General features: G+C 40.3%; 1 protein-coding gene across 1 annotated transcript in view; it reads right to left on the bottom strand.

Annotated features, from left to right (window-relative positions):
- The window catches only part of LOC138801767 (uncharacterized), a 61573-nt gene that overhangs the window by 10805 nt on the left and 27297 nt on the right, over positions 1 to 23471 (bottom strand). The window contains exons 4-12 of the mRNA XM_069984862.1: positions 23229 to 23311; positions 21422 to 21468; positions 20804 to 20956; positions 19966 to 20087; positions 17451 to 17548; positions 15535 to 15635; positions 13904 to 14009; positions 10727 to 10844; positions 3224 to 7117 (exon numbers count right to left, since the gene is read on the bottom strand). Coding sequence (XP_069840963.1) covers positions 3224 to 7117; positions 10727 to 10844; positions 13904 to 14009; positions 15535 to 15635; positions 17451 to 17548; positions 19966 to 20087; positions 20804 to 20956; positions 21422 to 21468; positions 23229 to 23311 — 4722 coding nt within the window. The remainder of the gene's footprint in view (positions 1 to 3223; positions 7118 to 10726; positions 10845 to 13903; positions 14010 to 15534; positions 15636 to 17450; positions 17549 to 19965; positions 20088 to 20803; positions 20957 to 21421; positions 21469 to 23228; positions 23312 to 23471) is intronic.

Here is a 23471-nt window from a genome sequence, read left to right as displayed (position 1 = left end):
GACTGATAAAGACGTCACAGGGTATCATAATTACCCATGGCCTCCATTCTATTATGCCACCAATGCAGCAATTCTGATAATCTATGCTAAATTTTGCAGTACACTTTCCATAATCCAACACTGGCATAAGTATAGAAATGCCCAACTAGAGAGGTTTTAGTTAAAAGGGATTCTTAATTGTCATTGAGAATCATAACCCCTTCCCACATTATGACTAACAGTACAGCGTGGTAAGCTGGTCAGTCCCATGAACCAATGGACTGACACAACAAGTGCCGACTGTGATTGAGTTTAATCAATGTTTGGAGAAATGGTAAAATTTAAAACGCAAACCTTGTGAGGAGCAAAGTTGAAATGCACAATGCACCATCAGAAAAGACAGGTGGACCATGAAACAAGAAAAAAGTTGATAGGCATAATATAAAACATACCCCCCAAAAAAATCTGTTTTGTAAATATGCAAATCAACAAGTTTGTTGTGCCCTGGATTCGCCCACCCAGTGCACTGATATTTCCTCCCTTCAGTCATATCCAAGGGAAAGGGATATCGGTGCACCTAGGGCTCTGGGCCCACCTCCAGTGCACCAAAGTAAGCCATTTGCAAACGGCCATTTATGAAACGGAGGAGATCTCTGAAACCGGGCGGCAGTATGAGGAACAGATCATGGCGTTAGATTTTTGGTTGGTGCCGCCAATTAGGTTGTAGAAATCTTTATTTAATAATTTTTGTGGTACATTAAATTAATCAATGAATTATACTGAATATATACTAAAAAGTGCAATCACTCATACAGTTACGTTAATGGAAAAGTGACAGCTCTTAAACTGCAGGAACAATAAAATGGAAAATAAAATGCTTCATCCTAAAGAAAAGAGCAGGCCACACCTTTATAAGCTTACTAAATATTAACACAATAGAAGCTAATGCTATTTACAAAGCCTTTGTGTATCACGGAAAAGTATGCAGTTTTATTCTGGTCTTTGAATTGGTCATAGGCAAATGCTAAAAATAAAAATCTGCAAACTGTAACATAAATAGAAGCTGTCAACAAGAGAGAAAGAGGTAGGATTAGTGTTGGAGGTCATACATACATTCTTTAGGTATTTCTCATGTACAAAACATGTCGAAGACATGAAATACCTGCTGTGTAGGTGGAAAAGCCTGAAGCCATCATTTTTTTACAACTAGTCCAGAGAAACCGTATAATTTTCAACTTGCATTTAAGGTGTTTTATTAACATTTATCTCATAATTTTTTTTACATTTTTTCTAGGGAACTTTGAATGTAGTAATTTAGTTGCTATACCAAAGCATTATTACTTTTTAGTAATAAAGTGGTGATCGATCTATTAGTTTTTGCTCAAACATAGTATTATTTGTAGCCTAAACCAGGAGTGGAACTGGCAGAAAAAAAGATTTGCACCTTTTTCTATGTTTTGTTCCCACGTGTAGTTTTAGCTAAAACATACCAACCAAAATACCATGCAGATACAACATGCAACATGAGAAAAAAATTACAAAAATTTGCAGGAGAGCCCTCCTCCTTAGGCAACATTGACTAATATATACCTCACTTCCCAGTTAGGTACAAGTTAATAATATTGCACCTCCTTCCCTGTCTGCTTCTACAGATGTCTTCCGGAGGAGATTCTCATACATCCCTTTCAGCTCTCTGACTGTTGCATGAAATGAAGATATCCAAGTATAAAATCATAGAAGTTCCTTTTTTTTTTTAACAGAAACATAGAAGCCATCTCAATATGTTTCTGGTATAGGTATAATACTGTATATCAATCCCTTTTGCTTTGAAGAAATAAGGTTTCTTATGCTTGGGTATCTTCTTTTGATGCAATTTGGACTGACAGCTACAAGAGCTATATGAGAAAGAGTTATGAGAAAGAGCTATATTCGTGTTTCACATTAGGGTTGCCTTGGGAGGAAGACTCCCATGTTTTTTGTTGTTGAATGTTTATATCCCTGTTGCTAAGGTCTGATTATTAGAGATGAGCGAACCTCGACCATGCTCGAGTCCATCTGAACCCGAACGTTTGGCATTTGATTAGCGGTGGCTGCTGAAGTTGGATTAAACCCTAAGGCTATGTGGAAAACATGGATATAGTCATTGGCTGTATCCATGTTTTCCAGACAACCTTAGAGCTTTATCCAAGTTCAGCAGCCCCCGCTAATCAAATGCCGAACGTTCGGGTTCGGATGGACTCAAACCCGAACCCGGTTCGCTCATCTCTACTGATTACATGATTGAGTGCCCAGTAGAGGGAAAAAAGCTAAAGTTAATGTGAAGGGGCAGGGGTATTGTCCACTAAATGGTGCCAATCGCTCCTCCCCGTCTAGGGGAGTACCATATCTTTCTTTACATTCCACTAATTTGTGAAAGAATTTGAGAAATACTGCAACTTTTGTTTTTCATTTTTGGCCTTTGTTTTCTGACAAAATGCCAAGTGTGAACTCATAGCCTCATAGACGACCATGACAGAGCTGGGGACCTTTGTTATACCTCTGGTTTTCCAAATAACCCATCAGCACCCTACTATCATCTGAAGACTTTTCCCTCTGTCCAATTATCTAGATGCTTTGGACATTTCTGTATCATCTAACCAGCAAGGATCAGCGTTACCGCCAAGCTTGGCCTCTTCTATAGTACAGCTGAATAGCATTGCAGAGCTCGACTGGGCATAACTGTATTTGGGGGAGCTTACCATTAATATGGACGCACGGCTATTTCAACTTGTAGAAGGGATTAGAAATCTTCATTTTTCTATGATCTCTTGTGACTGAATGGACCCAAAGGATGAATGAGACTTCCAAAAGGCCACTTTATACGAATACGAATATTTTCAATTGCAAAAAGTTTCACAACAAAAATGTTGTATATGAAAATCCCCATACCCTTATCTTACAGACATCCCTTCTAAGCAATGGCTTAAACTTGTTTTATGTAGTTGGATAACTATCAGTGTTTCAAAGACACTGTTGTGAGATTTCAGTGGAGTTTCCCACCTTAAGGGAAGTTAAGCGAAAGATCTTCTTATGTGTCCGATAGAACATGCTATGCATTGAGAAAGCTACACAACATTTTTTATACATGATATCTATTTATGAATTATAAAATGGTTTCAAAGGTGAACATACCCTCACGTATATGCATGTTTTAATAAAAAATATTTTCATTCTAAGTATCATTAGTAAATAAATTACCACTTACTTTTGTGCTTTGCTCTCCAAGGGCAGAGTGCTGTTTCTAAAGTCAAAGTAAACTTGAAGGATATCAGAAGCAAATGCAAATATCTCATCATATCCGGTAATATTGAGGCTTTTGAGAAAGGTGTTTGCTGCTTCAATTACTTGAATTGCGACCTTCTCTGTTGATGCAGAGTTACTGTTCTCACTTGCCATTATCTGAGTGATTATAGACTGCAAAGAAGTAATAAAATCATGTAACGTTTGGAGTACAATTGTGTTTGTTTGAATATCTTTGCCAGGGAAAAGTTGAATAATGGAGGTCACAAAGTTCTCAAAAGTGTTTGCGCTGGTGTTGGTCAAAAATTCAATGAAAGAAGATATTATCTTTGTTGCTGGGTTTTTCTGGGCACCTGGTTCTAAGGACATTATTAAATTTGCGATTGCTTTCAGTTCTTCAAGCCAATCAGAAGCAGAGACATTGCTGAATAGTATTCTGCACGCCCATGAGCTCACATTGGAATAGAATGGTTCACTCAACGATAAGTTCATGTTAGTTTGGAAAAAAGTAAGATAGTTTTGCAATGTGTTTTCACAACTTTTGGTAGATGTTATATTCTGTTCCAAAGTCATTAATTTTATAAGATTAGGGATAATTGTAGAAAAATAGTTTTCAAAAATATTAGCTAGGGAAAGATGTGACAGGTTTGTGCTCAGATGAAAGCTCGCAATGGTAAGATTGGCAACTCTGCTGATGATGGCAGAAAAGTCTTTCGACTCTTCAATGAAGGTTGAGACATTACTTAGCAGGTCAATGATTTCTGATGCCAGCATCCATTCATTAGAATTTGTGTTGCTTCTCAATAACTGCAACAAAGTATCATTCCAGATACTAACCAAAGTATTGTTTAACCTAATCTGACCGTGGGTAACGGCATAAAGTTTTATAATATTAAACATCTCATCCATGTATTTTACATATTGTGAAGAAATGGGGCTGTATGATGTCTGGTTCAATAGCAGAGATAGTAAAAATTCAGGTAGGTTTTCAGACAGCTGGTAAATAATATTAACCATTTTTTCATCTAGTGCAGGGCAAGTAATGTTAAAGGATGCAAATTTTTCAGTGATGTCCACCAAAGCCCTGTCCATCTCTGGAATCCAAGTAGCATTGAGACTCAAGCGGTTATTTATTCTAGAAACTAACTGGAGAGTCACGTTTAGCATTTTAGTTAGACATGCCAGCTCTTCTGCAATGGCACTTTCTGGGTAGGCTATACTGTGATTTACCGGCCATAAGGAATTTAGCGCACATTCCAAGATGCTATTCATTGTGATGTTCCCTTCTTTGTTAGAAAAACCTGTACTTGTTTGGTTATTGAACTCGTGTAGTATTAGTTTTGTTACATTTACGATGTCTGTAACAGAACAGTTTTGGGATGAGGAGGAGTTAGTGCTGCCCGACAGACATTGCATACTGAAATATAAGAGGTCCAGCAGTTTTTTCTTCAACATGGGGAACTCATTGAAGATGCTTCCATTCCAACCATCTAGGAGCAAACTGTAGATATTAAAAAGGACCTCCTTATCTACGCTGCTGTTGTGTTCTGCATTAGAAAGAATGCTAATGACTTTATGAGATATATTATATACAGTCTGTAAGTTATTATTAAAGGTTGTCTGTAAGTGTAAGCTGTTGGTTACAGACTCCATTGTTGCAAGGACGTTCTCAGTGAACAATAAAACCGAGGACAGATTGTCTAGTTGTTCATTGTGATATAGCTGTAATAGCTGAAACACAAAAGCAATGTCATTCTCAGTGATATCACTAAGTAGTGGGGTCCACATAGTGCCATTAATAAACTCTTGTTGAATAATCATTTCAATGACGGAGACAGTGTGATTGACTAATGTCTCCAAACTTTGGCCACTAAGTGCTTCCTGTAGTAGACTTTGTAGAGCAGGAATTATATGAGACTTGTCTAACCAAACCATGACGTTTTGCATTTCATGTGCAATAGGTGAAAGGGAAGGATTGTTTTCCATACTAGATAGAACATTGCTTACGATCACTTGTGCCATTGTAACCAAACCATCTATATTTCCAGTGGCCTGAAATGCATCAGTCGCATTCTTCACCAAAGCAATGTACCATTCTATAGTCTGAAGTTGTGTTTTTATCATCTCCAGCCCTTGACTAGTTTCCAATAGCAATGAAGTAGGGATTGTATAACTAATATTGGAAAACTTAAGAGCCTCAAGGAGATCTTGAATCAATTTCTCGGTTGCTGCTGTCAATTTTGCATTTCCTGTTATTTTTTCTAATTGTTGCATAACATAGCTGAGATTTGTGTGCATTTCCATTAGGGTAGACGGATTGCGGAATCCAATCATTGATAGGTTGTAAAGATAATCTAACTGTTGAAAAACATCTGTTGTTCCATTAATGGCTCTGAGCCATTTTTCGACAATGGAAGATGCAACATGAAGAGTATCATGTACAGGTTGTGGAAAGGGTAGTGTTTGGAGGAAATCCATGAGGCTTACAGAAAGTTCTATAGTACACTGCACTGAATTCATTGGTGTTTCTGTATAGCATTTAGACAATCTTATTATTTTATCCAGGTATGAAGTCAAATTTTTAACATCTACAGATTCAACTACTTGAAGTATACTGGTAATATTTCTTTGGATTTGGTCCATTATAGAAGAAGTGGTAGCAAGGTTTAAGTCACTTGCCAATTGCATGTTAATGAGTGAACTAACTTGTTCGATTAACGTGTTATAGAAATCTGGTGTAGTAGCACAAGAGACATTTTCATTTGAACAGGAGATCATCTGGAAAAGAGTATTTACAATAGCAATCTCAGCGCTGCTAAAGTTTGCACACTTCAGCGTAAAGTTACTGGCCATTGTCTTTGCAGAATTGAGGTCATTTATGTACTGCATGATATCTGACAGCTCTTGGTGGAACGCAATGATATAGCTGGTACAATTGGAAAATCTTGTCTGACAGGTGGAAACTAAGTTGAGAAGAGTTGGGAAGACATTTTCTACTTTTTCGAAGATCACCTTTTCTTTAGTAGGAATAAAGCCGGAAATGAGCTTCAGCAACTCTAGGGATACATTATTGGGGTTAGCGCTAATCTCCTGTAAATTTGATGGCGTAAGAAATGACAAAACGTTTCCTGCATAACTTTTAAAAGCTTCAGACAGTAAAAGCTGGGTGTAGTTGAGATAAGAATTTAGGAAGGCGAGGTTGTTAACCAAGGTGACATCCGTGCTGAACAAGTGCAGCATTTCCTTTACGTACATGTCAACAAGTACTGAAGTGTTAGTGAGGCTGGGTGTGTTCATTAACTCAATCGCAAGGCTGAATGCTTGAATAAAAGCTTTGGATATATTGGACGCAATTGGATTTAGGTTCAGGAGTGCTTGAAGGGTCTGCTGAAGTTCCTTAAATGCTGGTTGGTTGATGACAGTAAGAATTTGGAGTAATGTGCCATTGAGCGCAGAACTCTCAAAGCTGACGGTGGACAATGAGTTGATGATGGCTTGGAGTTCTACCAAAGATAGACTGGACATATTAGCCTTTGGAAGTAAACCATTCAGGTTCATTACGTATTGAACCTCCTTAACAATACTCAGTGTTAGGTTATTCACAATTCCAGTGCCGTTCAGTGACTGCATGTTCTGTAGTTCTGACCCAACAAGCACATTCATCTGATCCAGTAAGTTTAGAAGAGCCTGGCTGGTGTTGGCCTCTGTGACTAAATTGTCAGTAGTATTGTATATAAGGTGAAGAAGCTGTGCAAAGACTGTCCGCAGCTGGGGACTGGAAACGTTCTGCTCGAGCTGCTGAAGTATCAGCTCATCAATGTTGTTTTCTTTCACAATAGCCCATGCCCCTTGCACATATCTGTAAGAGTGAACACAAACAAAAGCCGTATAAATATACTGCAACATGCATATGTAATCAGTTACTAAAAGGTAAATATTAAATGCTATTATGGATGATAATATTATGGATGGAACTGCCCACTTAACCAATGACTAAGGCAAGACACTGATGCAGCCAGCTACTCTCAGAGGCTGAAGAAAGCATTGATGAGTAGGGACCAGATTATGTCAGCCTGGAAGCTGTGGGGGATCAGGGGAGGTGAGTATGACTTATTTCCTATTATCTAAAAAAAACCCTCTTTGCCATATAGTAAAAATAAATAAATAAATATATATACTATGCGGCTGAGCAGCTGATGATGCGCTGGAGGGGGGGGGGAGTCGCAGCATGAGGGAGGGCTGGAGAGGTTTGGCCAGAGATTTCTAGTTAACTTCTATTAAAAAAGTACGTATCAGCTGCTGTATGTCCTGCAGAACGTGGTGTATTCTTTTCAGTCTGACACAATGCACTCTGCTGCCACCTCTGTTCATGACAAGAAGTGTCCAGAGCAGTAGCAAATCCCTATAGAAAACCTTTCCTATACGGACAGGTCCTGTCATTGACGGGGGGGGGGGGGGGGGGCAGCATACTGCAGCTGAAAAGTACTGGAAGACTTGAGATTTATTTTTAATAGAAGTCAATTTCAAGTCTCTATCACTTTCTGGCACTAGAAAACATTTTTGCTGAACTACCAACCTTTTTCCTGACCACAACAGTCTGTCATTGGTAAATGAAAACAATGGTTTTGTTTGACATCATCCATTATTTATATGGACTCTATAATTCACAGTTATAAGGGTATAACTAAGTAAGATGTTAATTGTCACAATCTGAGGCCATGTTCCCACGGGTCACGAAAGCGCCGATGTCAGAGAAGATCAACCTGGCCCGTACTGCAGTACCGGCCGGATGATCTTCATTACCGCTGAATTGGGATGCGGGCTCATCCTGCGCACCCACACCTGAATTCCCCGCTGCACAAAATGCACTGTGCACTGAGAGGTTCTATTCACGGAATAGTGGCCGCAAAAAACTGACATGTCAGTTTCTTGTTGTGCCGTTAAGGATCCTGGCCAGAGTGTATACTATGTGTATACACTCTGGCCGGGATTCCTTAGAAGGCAGCACTACGTAAGTTCCGTAGTATTCACGGCCGTTGTTACAACGGCCGTGATTATTACGAAACTAACGTAGTGTTAACATAGCCTAAGAGTGTTTTACATAAATCTCCAAATGGTAAATCTTGGTGTATACGCATTTGTGGAATTGTAAGAAAACTCTTACAATTGACCAACTTGTAAATCTGGTTTCATCAATTAAAAAAATCCTGACATATACTTTGTGGACATCACACACAGATGAGGTGATCTAACATTGTAACGTAGTTGTTTCCATTATAACTTCAAATATTTATAACCCATATTGTATGTCTGACAAGACTGGAAAAACCAGTCCATCCTCATTTTTCAGGCTTAACTTTAAGCTTTAACAGAAAAAGTTCAGCATCATCCGGAAATAAAGCTGCTCTAAAGTTTCATGTTACAAAATTCTTCTTTTGCGTCGCCATCTAAGTAGTTTGCCAATCCTAAATAATATAATTACAGTACTCCTGACTTCTTTTTGCAATAACTGTTATTACTCCAAGGATATTTAAAGGAACAGTCTGTATTATCTTTAGTAGATAACAGGCTTTGTACAAGGTGCTAATACTAATACATTATTGTATGCATGCTGTGACTTGCCTTTGCAATAACTGTGATTATTATTGCCGACCAATGGCTAACACACTGTTACTGCTTCTCTGACCTCTCCGAGATATGAGATGAAAAATATACAGCAGCCTTATCATAAATATAATGAAGCTACATAGAGAAGGCATGGAGGACAGGAGCTCAGGTACCTCTATGACCCTTTTATTTTTAAAGTGAATCACCAACATTGATTTCCATTTTATTTAAAAAAAAAAAAAAAAAAAAACCTTAATAGGCCCCAAATTATAATTCATAATATATCTTAACAGGGTTCAGAGTTACGTTTTTCCCCCCACAATACAGAGTTTAAAAAATCCCCATCTTCCCCTAGTATTAAAGGGTTTTTGGCCTCTCAGAATAATTTCTATAGAACAGGATATGGGGTAAAAAAAATTAAAAATAATCAACATACTGACCACCACCACCATTGTTTTTCCGGAGGAAGTACTGTAATGATCTCCCCATCAGGGTGAGAATAGCTCTTTATAAAGGCTGTAAAACCCCTTTATATTGTAAAATACCTAATGTCTTCAGCTAAGTACTGCCAATTTTTTTGGTTATATCTGCGCTGAACAGTCATAATGTTAGGACTCGGGCCGTGCGTTTGGCTCGGCGTCCATAGCAACCAGAATGCTTATGTTTTTGACATACTCTGCTCTGCTGCTCCTGGTTGTAGCAGTGTCCAGTGTTGCACTCCACCTGCTGATCAGCACTAGGTGTGTGCAATCACAGTGATTTGACTGACAACTGACTCGCCTAGTTAGCTGTCAGTATCTGGGCTTGGCTGGGACTTCTAGTCCTATAAGTCTTTCACTTTGCCTCAAGTTCTCTGCCCGTGATAGTTCCTAGTTCCTAGACCTAGCTTTACCTGACTTTGTTTTTTCTGTGTATTCTGACCTTTGGCTTTTGTGACCTCGACCCCTCTTCTGGATTTTGATTTTGTACTTTAGCTTCCCGTACGTTGCTGACTTGGACCGCTGACCCTTCAAATTATTGTGTCTGTATTGTCTCATTTTGTTTTTCCACCAACTGTAGCATAGGGAACGCCGCCCAGTTGCCCACTGCCGCCTAGGGCAGAGTGTGGCAAGTAGGTAGGGACAGCTGGGGTTAGCTCAGTTTCATGGACTGCACTCTCTGTGTCTTATTATACCAGTTCCTGATATTACAGCACTGACTGTGTCCCTCCTGACACATAAAGTCTCAAAATTCGGACATGAATAAATTACTTATATAATTATATAAAAAAAATGCATGTAAATCTATTCATAGATTTTGCCAGTGGATTTAAAAGTTGTACTTTCAGTCAATGTTCTCACACTGGGTAAACCATGTGAACGGCCATTGTTTAACACTATCTATGGCCAGAATTAATGATCATGTTCATTAATTTTAGGCATAGGTAGTGGTAAACAATGGGCGTTCATGTTGTACATCTGTTGTTTTTACAGATTATGAACATAGCCTTAAGGTGACCATACACCATCAATAATCTGTTATCTGTCCTGTCCCCTGCCCATCCTCCACATGCACAGTAATGTTTGGCACAGCCGAGCAATCCTGTGTTCTCCATGATTGGGGCAAACTGCAGCCAAAAAGCTCTGCCGTGGCTTATCTCTCCCAGAACAAAGGGGTCAGGAGATAATTTTCCCTGAGCGTCGGGTACGGCCGATGAAAGTATAAGGTGTATAGTGACCTTTACTATAGGTCACTATATTACGAGCAAAGATGCAGACTTTACCCAACAGGTGTTTTTATGCTAAGGGGGTGTGGGAGGATTAAGGGTGTGGTGGTGGCTATTCACAAATTAAAGTTGCATGTGAATGTTCTCTTATCTTACCTCAGCATGACATCAGAACCATTACTGCTAATTCCATTCACTACTTCAGACACGGATTTAAGAAACTCATCCAGGTTGGTGGTGCCATTGCAAGTTGTGTTCAAACCATTAGAAGTACCTGAGGGTGCAATGAGATAATGTGAGTAATAACACAATATACATAAAAAAGCTCACTATTAAATATTAGCTTAAAGGCAGGTTTACTGGTTCCGTAGCACCTAAAGACAATGGAGTGTTCTCATCATATCACCTATCATGTTTCTATACCATCATTCTGCAAGTAGACCTTTCCAATACTTCACCATAATTTCCTATTGTGCAAAACTATTAGGGCATATGGCAGAAACACTGGAAACACTGCAAAGAGAGGCTGTTGGAGCATCAGCACTGGGAATGTCCTAGCAGTATATTATTGGCGTCTGGATGTTAGTGGGAAGTGTTATAAGACAAGAATAAAGGGGGCACAGGGGGATAAGAAGCAATGTGAGAAAATTTCAGCAGATGTGGTTGGTAATTCCACGGCAACAACAAGATATAAGCATGTCTGTGATGTATCTATCCTAAGGCTATTTTTACACCATTTGTATTTTTATTTATTTATTTAAGTAAATAAGGCCGAAATCGCAGACGTATTGATGGAACAAAATGAAGTGTGGGAGTGAGGCCTAAGATAAATACAAGGAGATTATGTAAGGGCAGACTAGTTGGAAAAGGTGCTGTTTTTCTGCCATGTGTTAATGCTTACTTCTAAAGTGTGTGTGTGATCTATTTATCTAGTTGTTTTTTGTTTTTTTTTGGGGGGGCGGGGGGGTTATATTTTATAAATAAAATGTAAATTACATTAAGGCTATGTTCACACTACGTAAGTTCTGCAGAAATCACGGCCTTTGTTACAGTGCCTGTGATTTCTGCGGTACTTACGTAGTGCTGCACATGGTAGCAGCGCTATAGAAAACTGACAAATCAGTGAATAGCGGTAGCAGAATACCCTGTCAGTTCACACAATGGAGCAAGCGGCTCTGGCGGCACCGCCAGAAAGTGGGACCCCTAGCGGCACCGCCAAAACCTGACATGTCAGTTTTCTGCGGCTGCTATTCATTGAATAGCAGCTGCAGAAAATCCTGTCAGTTCACACAATGGAGTGTGCGGCTCCAGCCGCACGCTTCATTGTGTGCAGCAGAGAATTAGGATGCAGGCGCGCAGAGATGCGCCTGCATTCGAATTTAGCGGCGCTAAAGATCGTCCGGCCGATACTGCAGTTCTGGCCGGGTTGATGTTTTCTGAGACCAGCCGGATCACGGAATGGCCGGTCTCTTACAAAGTGTGATCATAGCCTAACAATGGTTACTAGATTTCTGGAGGTGGTTACTAGATTTCTAGATGTGGGATGCTAATCCAGGGATTTGCTCTGATTGCAAAATTTGGAGTCATAAAGGGGAAAATGGAATTTGCCCCCTAAAGGTATTTTGCTTTCTCAGGATCAGCACAGTGAGGTTGTAGGTTGAAGTTGATGAACCATTGCTTCTTTTGAACCCTATCAAATATGTATCTATATAAGAAAGCAACATTTTGGAAGTACTGTATAGGTAATACTGTAAATGATCTGAATCTGCTCATTCTTATCTTCAGGATTATGTAAATAGAAGTCAAAGTACTGTACCGAGTAGTACCGTCTGATATGGAAATAGAATAGGTTGCTACAGTATTTAAAGGACAGAATGACCTACAGATTACAATATGTATCATTATTTATACAAAGGATTAACTCCTGGGTCACGCTAGTTATTAGATATGGATCGATTTTACCTTAAGGTGCCTGGATGTCAGTGATACTATATGTCTATATGTCTGTCTATATGTATATGATATTGGCAGTACAGATACAACTAACCTCCCCTATGATTGGCGCTGGCATGATAATATCTTACAATGCAGCTGGCAGAGAGGGGTAAAGTTCTATTTAACTGGCCTGCAGTCCTGTGCTGCTACGATGCCCTGTTGTCCTCCATTCTGCCACGCTGTACAGTTCAAGTAACTTATGTTACTCATGAGGCTATGTTCACATGTAGTAAGGGAAAAGATCATCCTTCCCGGTACTGCAGTACCAGCTGGCATAGTTCTGATACCGGTCACATCCGTGCGCACCCGCATCAGAACTCCCCACTGCACACTATGGAGCGTGCGGCCAGAGTCACTCGCTCCATAGTGTGCACTGACAGGGTTTTCTGCGGCCGCAGAACTGATATGTCAGTTGTTTGCTGTTGTTGGATCTCTACTTCAACTGTACAGTGCCGCATCAGAACGGAGCACAACAAGACATCGTAGCAGCATCGGACAGCAGGTCGATTACATAGAATTTACCCATCATCCCTGCACTGCTTATAGGGGAGGTTAGTTGTATCTGTACTACCTATATGGTATACATATAGAAAGTCCCTATGGATTATCACTGACATCCAGGCACCTTAGGGTAAAATCTGTCCATATCTAATTGCTAGCACGGACCGGGAGTTAATCCTTTGTATACAGTGTTATAAGATCTACAGGTAATCTTTCTTTCATCTTCTCCCCACTACGCAGCTATAGGGTATGTTCACACAATGTATAATTTTTAAAAAGAACGGCCGCTGCTTTCATTGAAAACAGCAGCCGTTTTTTTCAGCCTGGGCAGCATTGCATTGAAATGAATGCAATGCAGCCCTTTCCATGCACACAACACACAACAACAGTCGTTGTTTGGTGCAGCCATGCAAAATAGAGATCATGTCGATAACAGTGGCCGTTATTAGGCTTCCATGCACCACATCCGTGGTGTGTATGGAAATCAATGTTTTATTGATTTGCATACACACCCCCAATGGGCCATATGGAAATAAATGTTCCTGCGGCTGTCAGAGCTCTGACGTCCGCAGGAACATGGAAAAACTGGCTAGTGTTTGGCCAGTATAACCACGTTCGTTGCTAAGCGAGGGCCATTGTTATACTGTGTGTGAACATGGTCTTAATATTAGGCAGCACTTAGTGAACACACTAGTTGGGAACCACATTTCATTTTCTATGATTTTCTTATGGACTTTGTCAGACTGAATGACTTGCAGAATTGAATATTTTCTATGAGGAAAATATATATATTATATGTTGTATGTATGTAGCCCAATGACCATTAAAGTAACTTACAGAGATTACTGGAGGCTCCGTTAGTCAGAGGTGATATCAGCCAGAAGATCTTTTCAAGGGCTTGTTGTATCGGTAGCCAGCATTGACCAGATCCACAGGGAATTTGCTGATGGGTGGAAAAACAACATATAAATACCATTATCATAGCTCCAGAATTAGAGGTATATTTCTAAAATTGTCCATGTAATATATAAATATTTTGCTAACCTGTGGCAGCCCAAAACGTAATATACTGGATCCATACCCTCACCTCCCTTCATAAATATCAGGGTTTTACTGCCTAAACATTTAGGGCAGGGGTGGGGACCCCTTTTTCCGCCAAGGGATATTTGTAACATCATTCATGGACATTCATAATTATCAGTGTAAAAATTCTGTATATCTAATCCTGTACACCCCTTTAAATGTATGCATTGCATGGTTGTAATCCATGTGAGGCTGTCCAAAGGGGGCATTATTATTGTACCGTACATCCCCTGCCCAGGATTTAGGGGGGAGTCAGATGGTGGGAGCTTTATTATGATATTGATGTGATGAGGAGGTTGGGGGCCATGATAAGCATACGGAGTGTGACTGTAACAGTTGTAGGACATATATGGGGCTCAGGCAGGAGGATCTCATGATTTATGTGTTATTACCAAGATACTACAAGCCTGGAAGTCGCTTATAGCCCCAGGCTGTGAGACCGAGAAGCTAGCACAAGGAGGGGAATTTTCAGTAATGGAAATTCCTGCAGCCTGCCAAGATGCCAGAGATACTGAAGACACTAGTGATCAGCCTCTCTAGTGTCACTGCAGAGCTGTCCTGGCGGGGTTCTGCTCAGCCGAGCGTGCCAGCCTCAGTGTTCTAATGATCGTGGGGTCTCAGCACCCAGAACCCTGCTCATACAAACATCTGACAGGTCATATGTGTGCTGATCAAGGCCGAGGACCCTAAAGCTGCACTTCTGACTATATGTTCTTACCAATTATCAGTTAAGCTGTGTACACACCATGATGACAGTGCTGGACTCACTGAACAAAGGACACCAAGGCTGCCTTATAGACCCTATTGATCTATAAGGCTATGTGCAGACTACGTAAGAAACTGGCCGTTCCATGACTAGGCCGGGTCACGGAAAGGCCGGTCTCTGAAAAGATCATCCCGGCCGGTACTGCAGTACCGGTCGGATGATCTTTGCAGCCGCAGAATTCTGATGCGGGCACATCCGTGCGCACTGGCATCTGAACTCCCCACTGAACACTATGGAGCGAGCGGCCGAAGCCGCTCGCTCAATAGTGTGCACTGACAGGGTTTTCTGCGGCCGCTATTCATTGAAAAGCGCCCGCAGAAAACTGACATGTCAGTTTTCTACGGCACCACTAGGGATCCCGGCCGGAGCGTAAACTATGGGTATACGCTCCGGCCAGGATTCCATAGAAGACAAGGCAACATATATTTTCGTAAAAAGTATGGTCGTTGTTGCCGATTACAACAACGGCTGTAATTTTACAAAAATATACGTTGTGCGAACATAGCCTAATGGTGTAGTTCGGGTTCTGCAGAACCTCTGACAGTAGTAGGAACACAGCCTTGGTTAAATAAAAGAATATCTATCATAGGATTACTGTACTTTAATAAGAAACCATTACCTGAAACAAGGAAATACAGGACTTAAGATCACTTCTCATGCTTTGGTTAAGGGCAGTCATCAGGATCCCAAGTTGACCACTTGTTGATGTCTGGTTTTGCACTACATTTCATATAAAAACATTATACATTAAAAAAGCCCTTTTTGTAAATGCCATGTTACTGCCATGTTATACATACTGTAATATAGAACTTGAGTACAGCAGGTGGTATTCAGATAAGTAAGTATATCCCAAAGTGTTGCTGCCATCTAAACAAAAACCTTTTCAAAATGTCAAATAGAGACATGTGAAAAGTTTTGATCGGTTACAAGAGGTGTAACGCCAGAAATACTTGTATATCTCAGTAACTACTTTTACTCACTTTAACCCTTAGAGGACTGGGCCAATTAAAATTTTTGCGTTTTTGTTTTTCCCTACTTGTGCTTAAAAGGCCATAGCACTTGCATTTTTCCACCTAGAAACCCACATGAGCCCTATTTTTTGCGGAACTAATTGTACTTTGCAATGACAGGCTGAGCATTTCTTTTCTTTTTTTTTTTTTTTTCGTTTTTACGCCATTCACCCTGGGGTAAAACTGACTTGTTATATATGTTCCTCAAGTTGTAACGATTACAACGATATATAACATGTATTACTTTTATTAACAAATATATGTTCCTTAAAATTGCTCCATTTTCAGGCTTATAACGCTTTTATCCTTTGGTCTATGGGGCTGTGTGAGGTGTCATTTTTTGCGCCATGATGTTTACTTTCGGTACCTTGATTGCGCATATGCGACTTTTTGGTCGCTTTTTATTACAATTTTTCTGGATTTGATGCAACCAAAAATGCACAATTTCGCACTTTGGGTGCTTTTTTGCGCTTGCGCCGTTTACCGTGCGAGGTCAGGAATGTGATTAATTAATAGTTTGGGCGATTACACACATGGCGATACCAAACATGTTTATTTATTTATTTATTTTTATTTATAACATGGGAAAAGGGGGATGGTTCTGACTTTTATTAGGGGAGGGGGCTTTCTATTGATAATAACTTTTTTTTTTTTTTTTTTTACACTTGGGGGACTTCTAGTATAAGTACACTGATCTCTCATTGAGATCTATGCTGCATAGATATGTAGCATAGATCGATTAGATAGGCACTTTGATTGCTTCCGGCTGCTGCAGCCAGAAGCAATCGAGTGCCGAGCCGGGATCAGCGCCATTACGGCGCTGAGTCCGGAGCAAAGAGGATGTGTGAATCGCTCCTCCGGGACTAGACAACAGGGATGGCTGCATTCAAGTAATCGGATGCAGCTGGCAAGTTTGACAGCTGCATCGGATTACTTTATTAGTGGGCACAGCGATTGGACCGTGCCCGCTAATAGCCGCGGTCCCGGGCTGCGAGCGGCACCCGGGACCGTGGCGGTTCAGAGCGCAGCCGCCGTGCGGCGCCGCTCTGAACACATGGAGGCGGCCCTGGACGTACGGGTACGTCCATGGTCGCCTAAGGGTTAAAGTCCACCTGTCATGGCAAGTTGCTGCTGGATCAACTGCGATTTCCTCTCTTCATTCAGAAGTTTAAGTCTGTATGGATACAAACAAGCAATGAAACTGTAATGCGTCCTGATCCAATGGGGGTCGCACGCATTGTCTCATTGTCTGTTCATATCCGTGGAGACCCAAACTTCTAGATGAAGAGAGGAAATCGTTGCTGATGCGACAGCGGGCCATCATTAGAGGTACACTTTAAGCAAAATAACTAACACCTTTACACCAGTTTGATAAATCTCCCCCAAAGTGTTGAATTGATAATTTCCCAAAATATTGTGGTAACCCCAAAGTTATACAGAAGAGCCACTTATACAACGTTATCAAGCGGACATTGGATATTCATTACAATTCTGATTCCGTAAAGCATGAACAGATCAGTTGTACCTTGATAAGCAGTTTTCACTATGTACTTCATACATGTCTGTATAACTGTTACATTGATATTAGGGTAGAGGACAGAAAATCTTCCATTATATATTAAACTGTAAAAAAAACAAAAAAAAAAAAACATAGTATTAGATAAAATACTAAGGTTGGGTGACTTTCCCCTAAACCAGCAACAATGCATCTGCTGTGTGGTCTTCCACTTTACAGCCGTATTACACAGCCTGATGTGTAGTGTAAGCGAGTGCTGATCTGCTAGATTGACAATCGCTTACTAAGGGTCCTATTCCACAGGCCGAGCAGATCGGCGCTCGTTTACTGGGCCTATTCCATGGCCCGACAATCGTTAGCGAGGGCTGAAGGGACATTGTTACCGATGTCCTTGCAGCCCTTGCAGCATACATTACCTAGCAGGGCTTCTCCTCCGCTCCGTCTTCATCCCGGTCCTGCTCACAGCATCAGCTCTGGAGCGGCCTGACTGAGCTGTCAGACCGCTCAGCCAATCACTGGCCGTGGCAGTCCCGGCCTGTGATTGGCTGAGCGGTCTGACAGCTCAGTCAGGCCGTATTGAAGCTGATGCTGCGCCGCGGGACCAGGGGAGGAAGACGGAGCGGAGGAGAAGCCCTGCTAGGTAATGTATGCTGCTTCTCAAATCGTCAGTCGCCCATCGCGCACCGCTATTCCACAAAGCGATGCGCGGTGGGTGACTGATGATTTTAGGTTTGGGCCTAAATAAACGATCAGCCAATGACACAATCATCGGCTGATCGGTTTCTCTATTCCACGAGTGATAATCAGCCAAATTGCACCGATTCGGCCGATAATCGCTCCGTGGAATGGGCCCCTAAGCCTATTACACAGATCGGCGATTGTACAGCAAGTGCTGCATGGACATCATTAGCAATGTCCATGCAGCCCTTGCTGCGTATATAGAAAATACAAAACTATACTTTACCTCTTCATGCTTTCCAGTCTCCTTCTGGCTTTCCCCCCAGCCACCACTGACACTTCTAACATATATCTAAAGTGACAGACCACTCAGCCAATCACTGACCAAGATAGGACAGAACCATGGCCAGTGATTGGCTGAGCAGCTGATCACTTCAGAAACAGCTTCAGAAGTGCCAGGAACAACAGCTGTGACCAGGGACAAACCTGAAGGACACTGGGGAGCGTGAAGAGGTAGAGAATAGCTTTACTATTTTCTACATACTCTCACCAGGCATCGATGGTTTTTAAACTCGATGAAAGACAACGATCAGCTGAGGATCGGCTCCTCTGCCGATTGTTGTCTTTATTAGATAGGGATCTAATACAGATACGCTGGTCTTGATTAACTTCCCTCCTTATTGCTATTGGGTTGACACATGCCTTTACATTTTTATGTTAGCAGCATACGAAAGGATTCTGTGTAGTCTTAGGGCCCTATTCCACCGGACGATTATCGTTCAGATTATCGTTAAATCGTTCGAATCTAAACGATAATCGTTCGGTTGAAATGTAGTTAACGATGAATGACCGAACGAGAAATCATTGATCGCTTTATAAGACCTGGACCTATTTTTATCGTTGCTCGTTTGCAAAACGTTCGCAAATCATTCACATTGAATAAGACGTCGTTCGGTTGTTCGCAATAGATGCGAACGCAATAGCGAATAAATAGCGAAGAAAAACTATCGCAATTACGATCATAAGTAACAATTATCGTTCCATGGAAATGAGTGAACGTTTTCGGGTCTTTCGCAATAGCGGTCGTTTGAGATCGTTAATCGTTAACGATTATGCAAACGATAATCGTCCGGTGGAATAGGGCCCTTATCCTGTAATCTTATCCATCTGTCTCTTATGTCTCGCTGAAGCTTTGTACCAGAGGGTCAATAAAAAGCATCTGTTGCAATTTGTGGAAAAAATTTTGTGCAGTTTTGGAAAAACAACGGCCGTGATTCCTGTGGTACTTACGTAGTGCTGCAGGCCGAGGGAATCCCGGACGGAGTGTATACACACAGTATCAGCTCCGGCCAGGATCCATTAGCGGTGCCGCAGAAAACTCACATGTCAGTTTTCTGCGGCCGCTATTCAGTGGATAGTGGCCGCAGAAAACCCTGTCAGTGCACACTATGGAGGGAGCGGCTCCGGCCCATAGTGTGTGGTGGGGAGTTCTGATGCATCAGAACTCTGCGGAGCTAAAGATCATCCGGCCGGTACTGCAGTACCGGCCGGGATGATCTTTTCTGAGGCCAGCCGTTTCATGACCCGGCCGGGTCACGGAATGGCCGGTCTCTTACATTGTCTGAACATAGCCTTAATGTAAAGCATTAGGTTTCATTGTAGTGTTTACCATTTTACACCTCTGGAGTTCCATCATGGAGACCATTGTTTTGATGGCAAGAATAGCATTTGTGATGCACCTCTTTTCGTTCGAAATTACAGAACTGAGCCTATAGCTACTTTATCTATAGTTTCTTATTTTTCTACTTGAGATGACACAAACCCCATTTCTATTTTGAGTTCTCACCTTGGATTGTTGATCCATTCTGGCACATTAAACAACATATTCCAGAAGTCTGTATCATTTTGCACATTTTCTATCATTGTTGCAAATGTTTCAATTTTGGTGAGGAACACTGATCCATTTCCCTTAAAAATAGAATAAAATAAAGTTAAATAATTTATATTTTATGCATCTATGCAATGCATTCAGACTGTACTGCCCCAACAAAGAACCATCCATTCATTCTTTTCTATCCAAGTCAAAGATATTTCTGTCTCATATGAGATTTATATAGAACAAACACTTTGACACTGGCAGTTTCTCCCTATACCCACCAGCCCTGACTGATTGATTTTTCTCTATCCCCGAATAGCAAAAGATTAATGAACATAGGTACCAGGGACTGCCCCAATGACTCTGAGCCCTATTCCTGAGGCTCTCTTCCAGAGCCCTCTATCTATGAATATTTTAAAATGGCCAAAGCATTATACAGTGATTCATACATATATCACAGAATAGAGTGAATTGGTCAGTACTTCATGCTGCCTTTTGTTCAGGCAGCATGAAACTGATGACAGGTTCCCCATAGAAAAGCTTGCGCAAAACAGGTACTATAAATATTTCATATTCCAAATTTAAAGGTGTTTTCTGGGACTTTTTATTAATGATGTATGTATTAATTATGTATCATTATGTATTAGACTCTTGAGTTCACCTATGAGGTTTAGTCTAATTATTAAACCACAAGCCATATTATTATTATTATTATTATTATTATTATTATTAATAATAATAATAATAAATGTATAAACTGTGTTATTTTTCATCCATTTAAAGTTCTATATTTCAGACTTTATGATACCTGTGAGAAGAGTGCCCCCAGCACCAAACTTGTCATCGACTCGCTAGAATTGCAGAATGCCCTATACGTCGGTTGTTGAGCAGTAGGCAGCAAAGTGGTGATGGCACAGAAAGCCCCCTTTACGTTCCCTGAACTTAATTTTTCCAATGCAGTCTAAAAGAAAAATGAGTCATGTAATAAATCATTAGTCATCATTCTATGTACAGGTTCAACTTATGAGCAACTATTAAGCTTTTTTATGTTGTTATTATTATGACATATTTGCACATTTAATAATAAGGCTCTAATGCAAGTCTCCACACATGAGGAGCATTTTTTAGAGTGTACTTGTAAAGTTGTGTGAAAAATGATTATAGTGCCTACTGTGCACAATAATCATTTTTATAAATAAAAAATAAATGATTTATAACTGGGATTTGTAAAACCACTGGTTTAATCATTTCTCTTGTTCTGACCGTAGATATCTGTATTTTGTTGTAATGCAGTTTCTAAGTATTAATTTTCATTTATTCCAGAAAGAAGCAGCCCACTATAAAATCTGCTGATCCAGGTAAGTTATATGATTCCTATTTATATTATGGTTTATAAAACTTAAATTGATTTAAAAAATATAATTACCATCACCACACTGATGCTTCCTTCACCTCCTCCAGCCGTGCTGTCAGCTAAACGACAGAAATCATGAAAACCATGTTAAATAAGATTCTACATTACATGTCTGTATACTGAGCGATGAGTAAAACGTCCCTTTAGAGTCACACATTGTCTTATATCTATCATCTACACTTTTTGTTGTTTCACTTAGGGTCCTTTGACATGTGCTGATTATATCAGCAATTGTAAAAGGGCCAGGGACCAGCTAACAATCAAAAAATCTCTTGTTCGTAGGCTGATCAGATCTTTTGTGTGGACATTAAAGTGTAAACAGGAACAAGGACTATTATCAAGTTACTAGGTGGCAGAAATGATTCATTGATCAATTATGATTGAGTCTTGTAAAGATTCCGCAAGCGAGTGCTGATCTCATTTGCGGTGCTACACAGGGCCACAACTTTCCATTTATATTGAGCTGAATCGAACAAAAATACATTGTTGCTACCTGGAAACGGTCTACAAACAGGTTATCTGCCACTATGTTCTGTTTTTTATATCATTAATATTATATGTATCATTAGGGTGCGTTCACACGTACAGGATCTGCTGTGGATTTTCTGCTGCGGATCCGCAGCAGATTTCATCTACATAACTGAACACAGCATCAAACCTGCTGCGGATCCTGTACGTGTGAACGCACCCTCGAGCCGTAATTAAGTAGCAGTTGCTGATGGTTTCCAGAGAGCAGCAGATTTTTTCCACATTGAGTAATATAAAAAGATTATAAAAATATGTAAAACCAACAAAAAATGAAAACTTTATTTAAAATATGACACTTTATTTTTCATGACTATTATGCTAATATTAATCAAAGGTGTCAGGCAAACCTTAAAGTGTCTGTGTCGTTAACATTTTCAGAATATAAATCAACAGTAGATGTGATCTAAAGCAAGTTTTTTTTGTAAGTTATCATGCTGTAAAATAAAGCTGAACTTACCACAAATCCAGGTCCAGTCTCCTGAAGGCAGCTTGTTAGTCTTGTGCTAGTTGAAAAACAGATACTAAACACATGAAGTCTATGTTCACACCACGTTATTTTTTTTTTTTTTAGAAAAGAACGAGCACTGATTGCAAAGAAACCAGCGTCCGTCCTCTTCTGCAGCAGCGGCATTGCATTGAATTTGATGTCCGTTTTTAATTGAATTGCGCGCACCCCAGCGGGGCCCACAATTCAATTGTAAAAAGATAATGTTCCTGCAGCCAACACAGCGGTATCGGTTGCAGGAACATGCCGAACGCCGCGCGACGTCAGGCAGTATAACCCTGTCTGTTACTGTGCAATGGACAGTGTTATACATAGTGTGAACATAGCAAAGTCTGGCCAATACAGAGCGGTAAGGCTCCATGTGTCTGTCAATGAAATGACTGCCTTCTTTGTGAGCGCAGATGACCTGGGAAATACAGGACTTCCTGTGTTCAGACTCTTTGAGAAAAAAAGTCACATGTGTCGTGTTTTCCATAAAACTTAAAAAAAAAAAAATGAATGTATATTGCAAACTTGCTTTATTTCACATCTACTGTTGATTTAGATTTTGAAAGTTATAACGACAAGGACACTTTAAGGAAAGCTGGGGTGTGCCATGCTTTTTGTAAACATCCAACCCTTCATTAATAGCAATTATGTTAATTATATCTCTGGGGGACAGCTCTGATGGATGCCTCACTGACTTCTTTTAGGTAAGTAATGAAATTGTCATTTCACTGAAGGCTATTGGTTATCATATGAACCTATGCAAAGACACATTTAACTATAAGATAAGGAAGAACATACATGAAGTTGACGACTGATTATCTGAAGATCTCATCAGGTATGACGAACCTCCACCATCATAGTTAACAGATCGCTTTCGTAAACTGGGAACAGAGAAATAGACCTCTCTTTATTAAGAGAACAAATAATGTAGTACATGTTGTAAACTGCTCAGATCCTGCAAAAAAAAAAATGAAGCCCAGATGGAAGCCAAAAATTCCATATTTAAAGCATGCCAGACCATATAAACAAGATATACAATAT

Source organism: Dendropsophus ebraccatus, chromosome 9 (genome assembly GCF_027789765.1).
Source record: "Dendropsophus ebraccatus isolate aDenEbr1 chromosome 9, aDenEbr1.pat, whole genome shotgun sequence".
NCBI lineage: Eukaryota > Metazoa > Chordata > Amphibia > Anura > Hylidae > Dendropsophus > Dendropsophus ebraccatus.
Note: the sequence above shows the minus strand (reverse complement) of the source record. Positions and strands in the feature narration are given on the sequence as shown.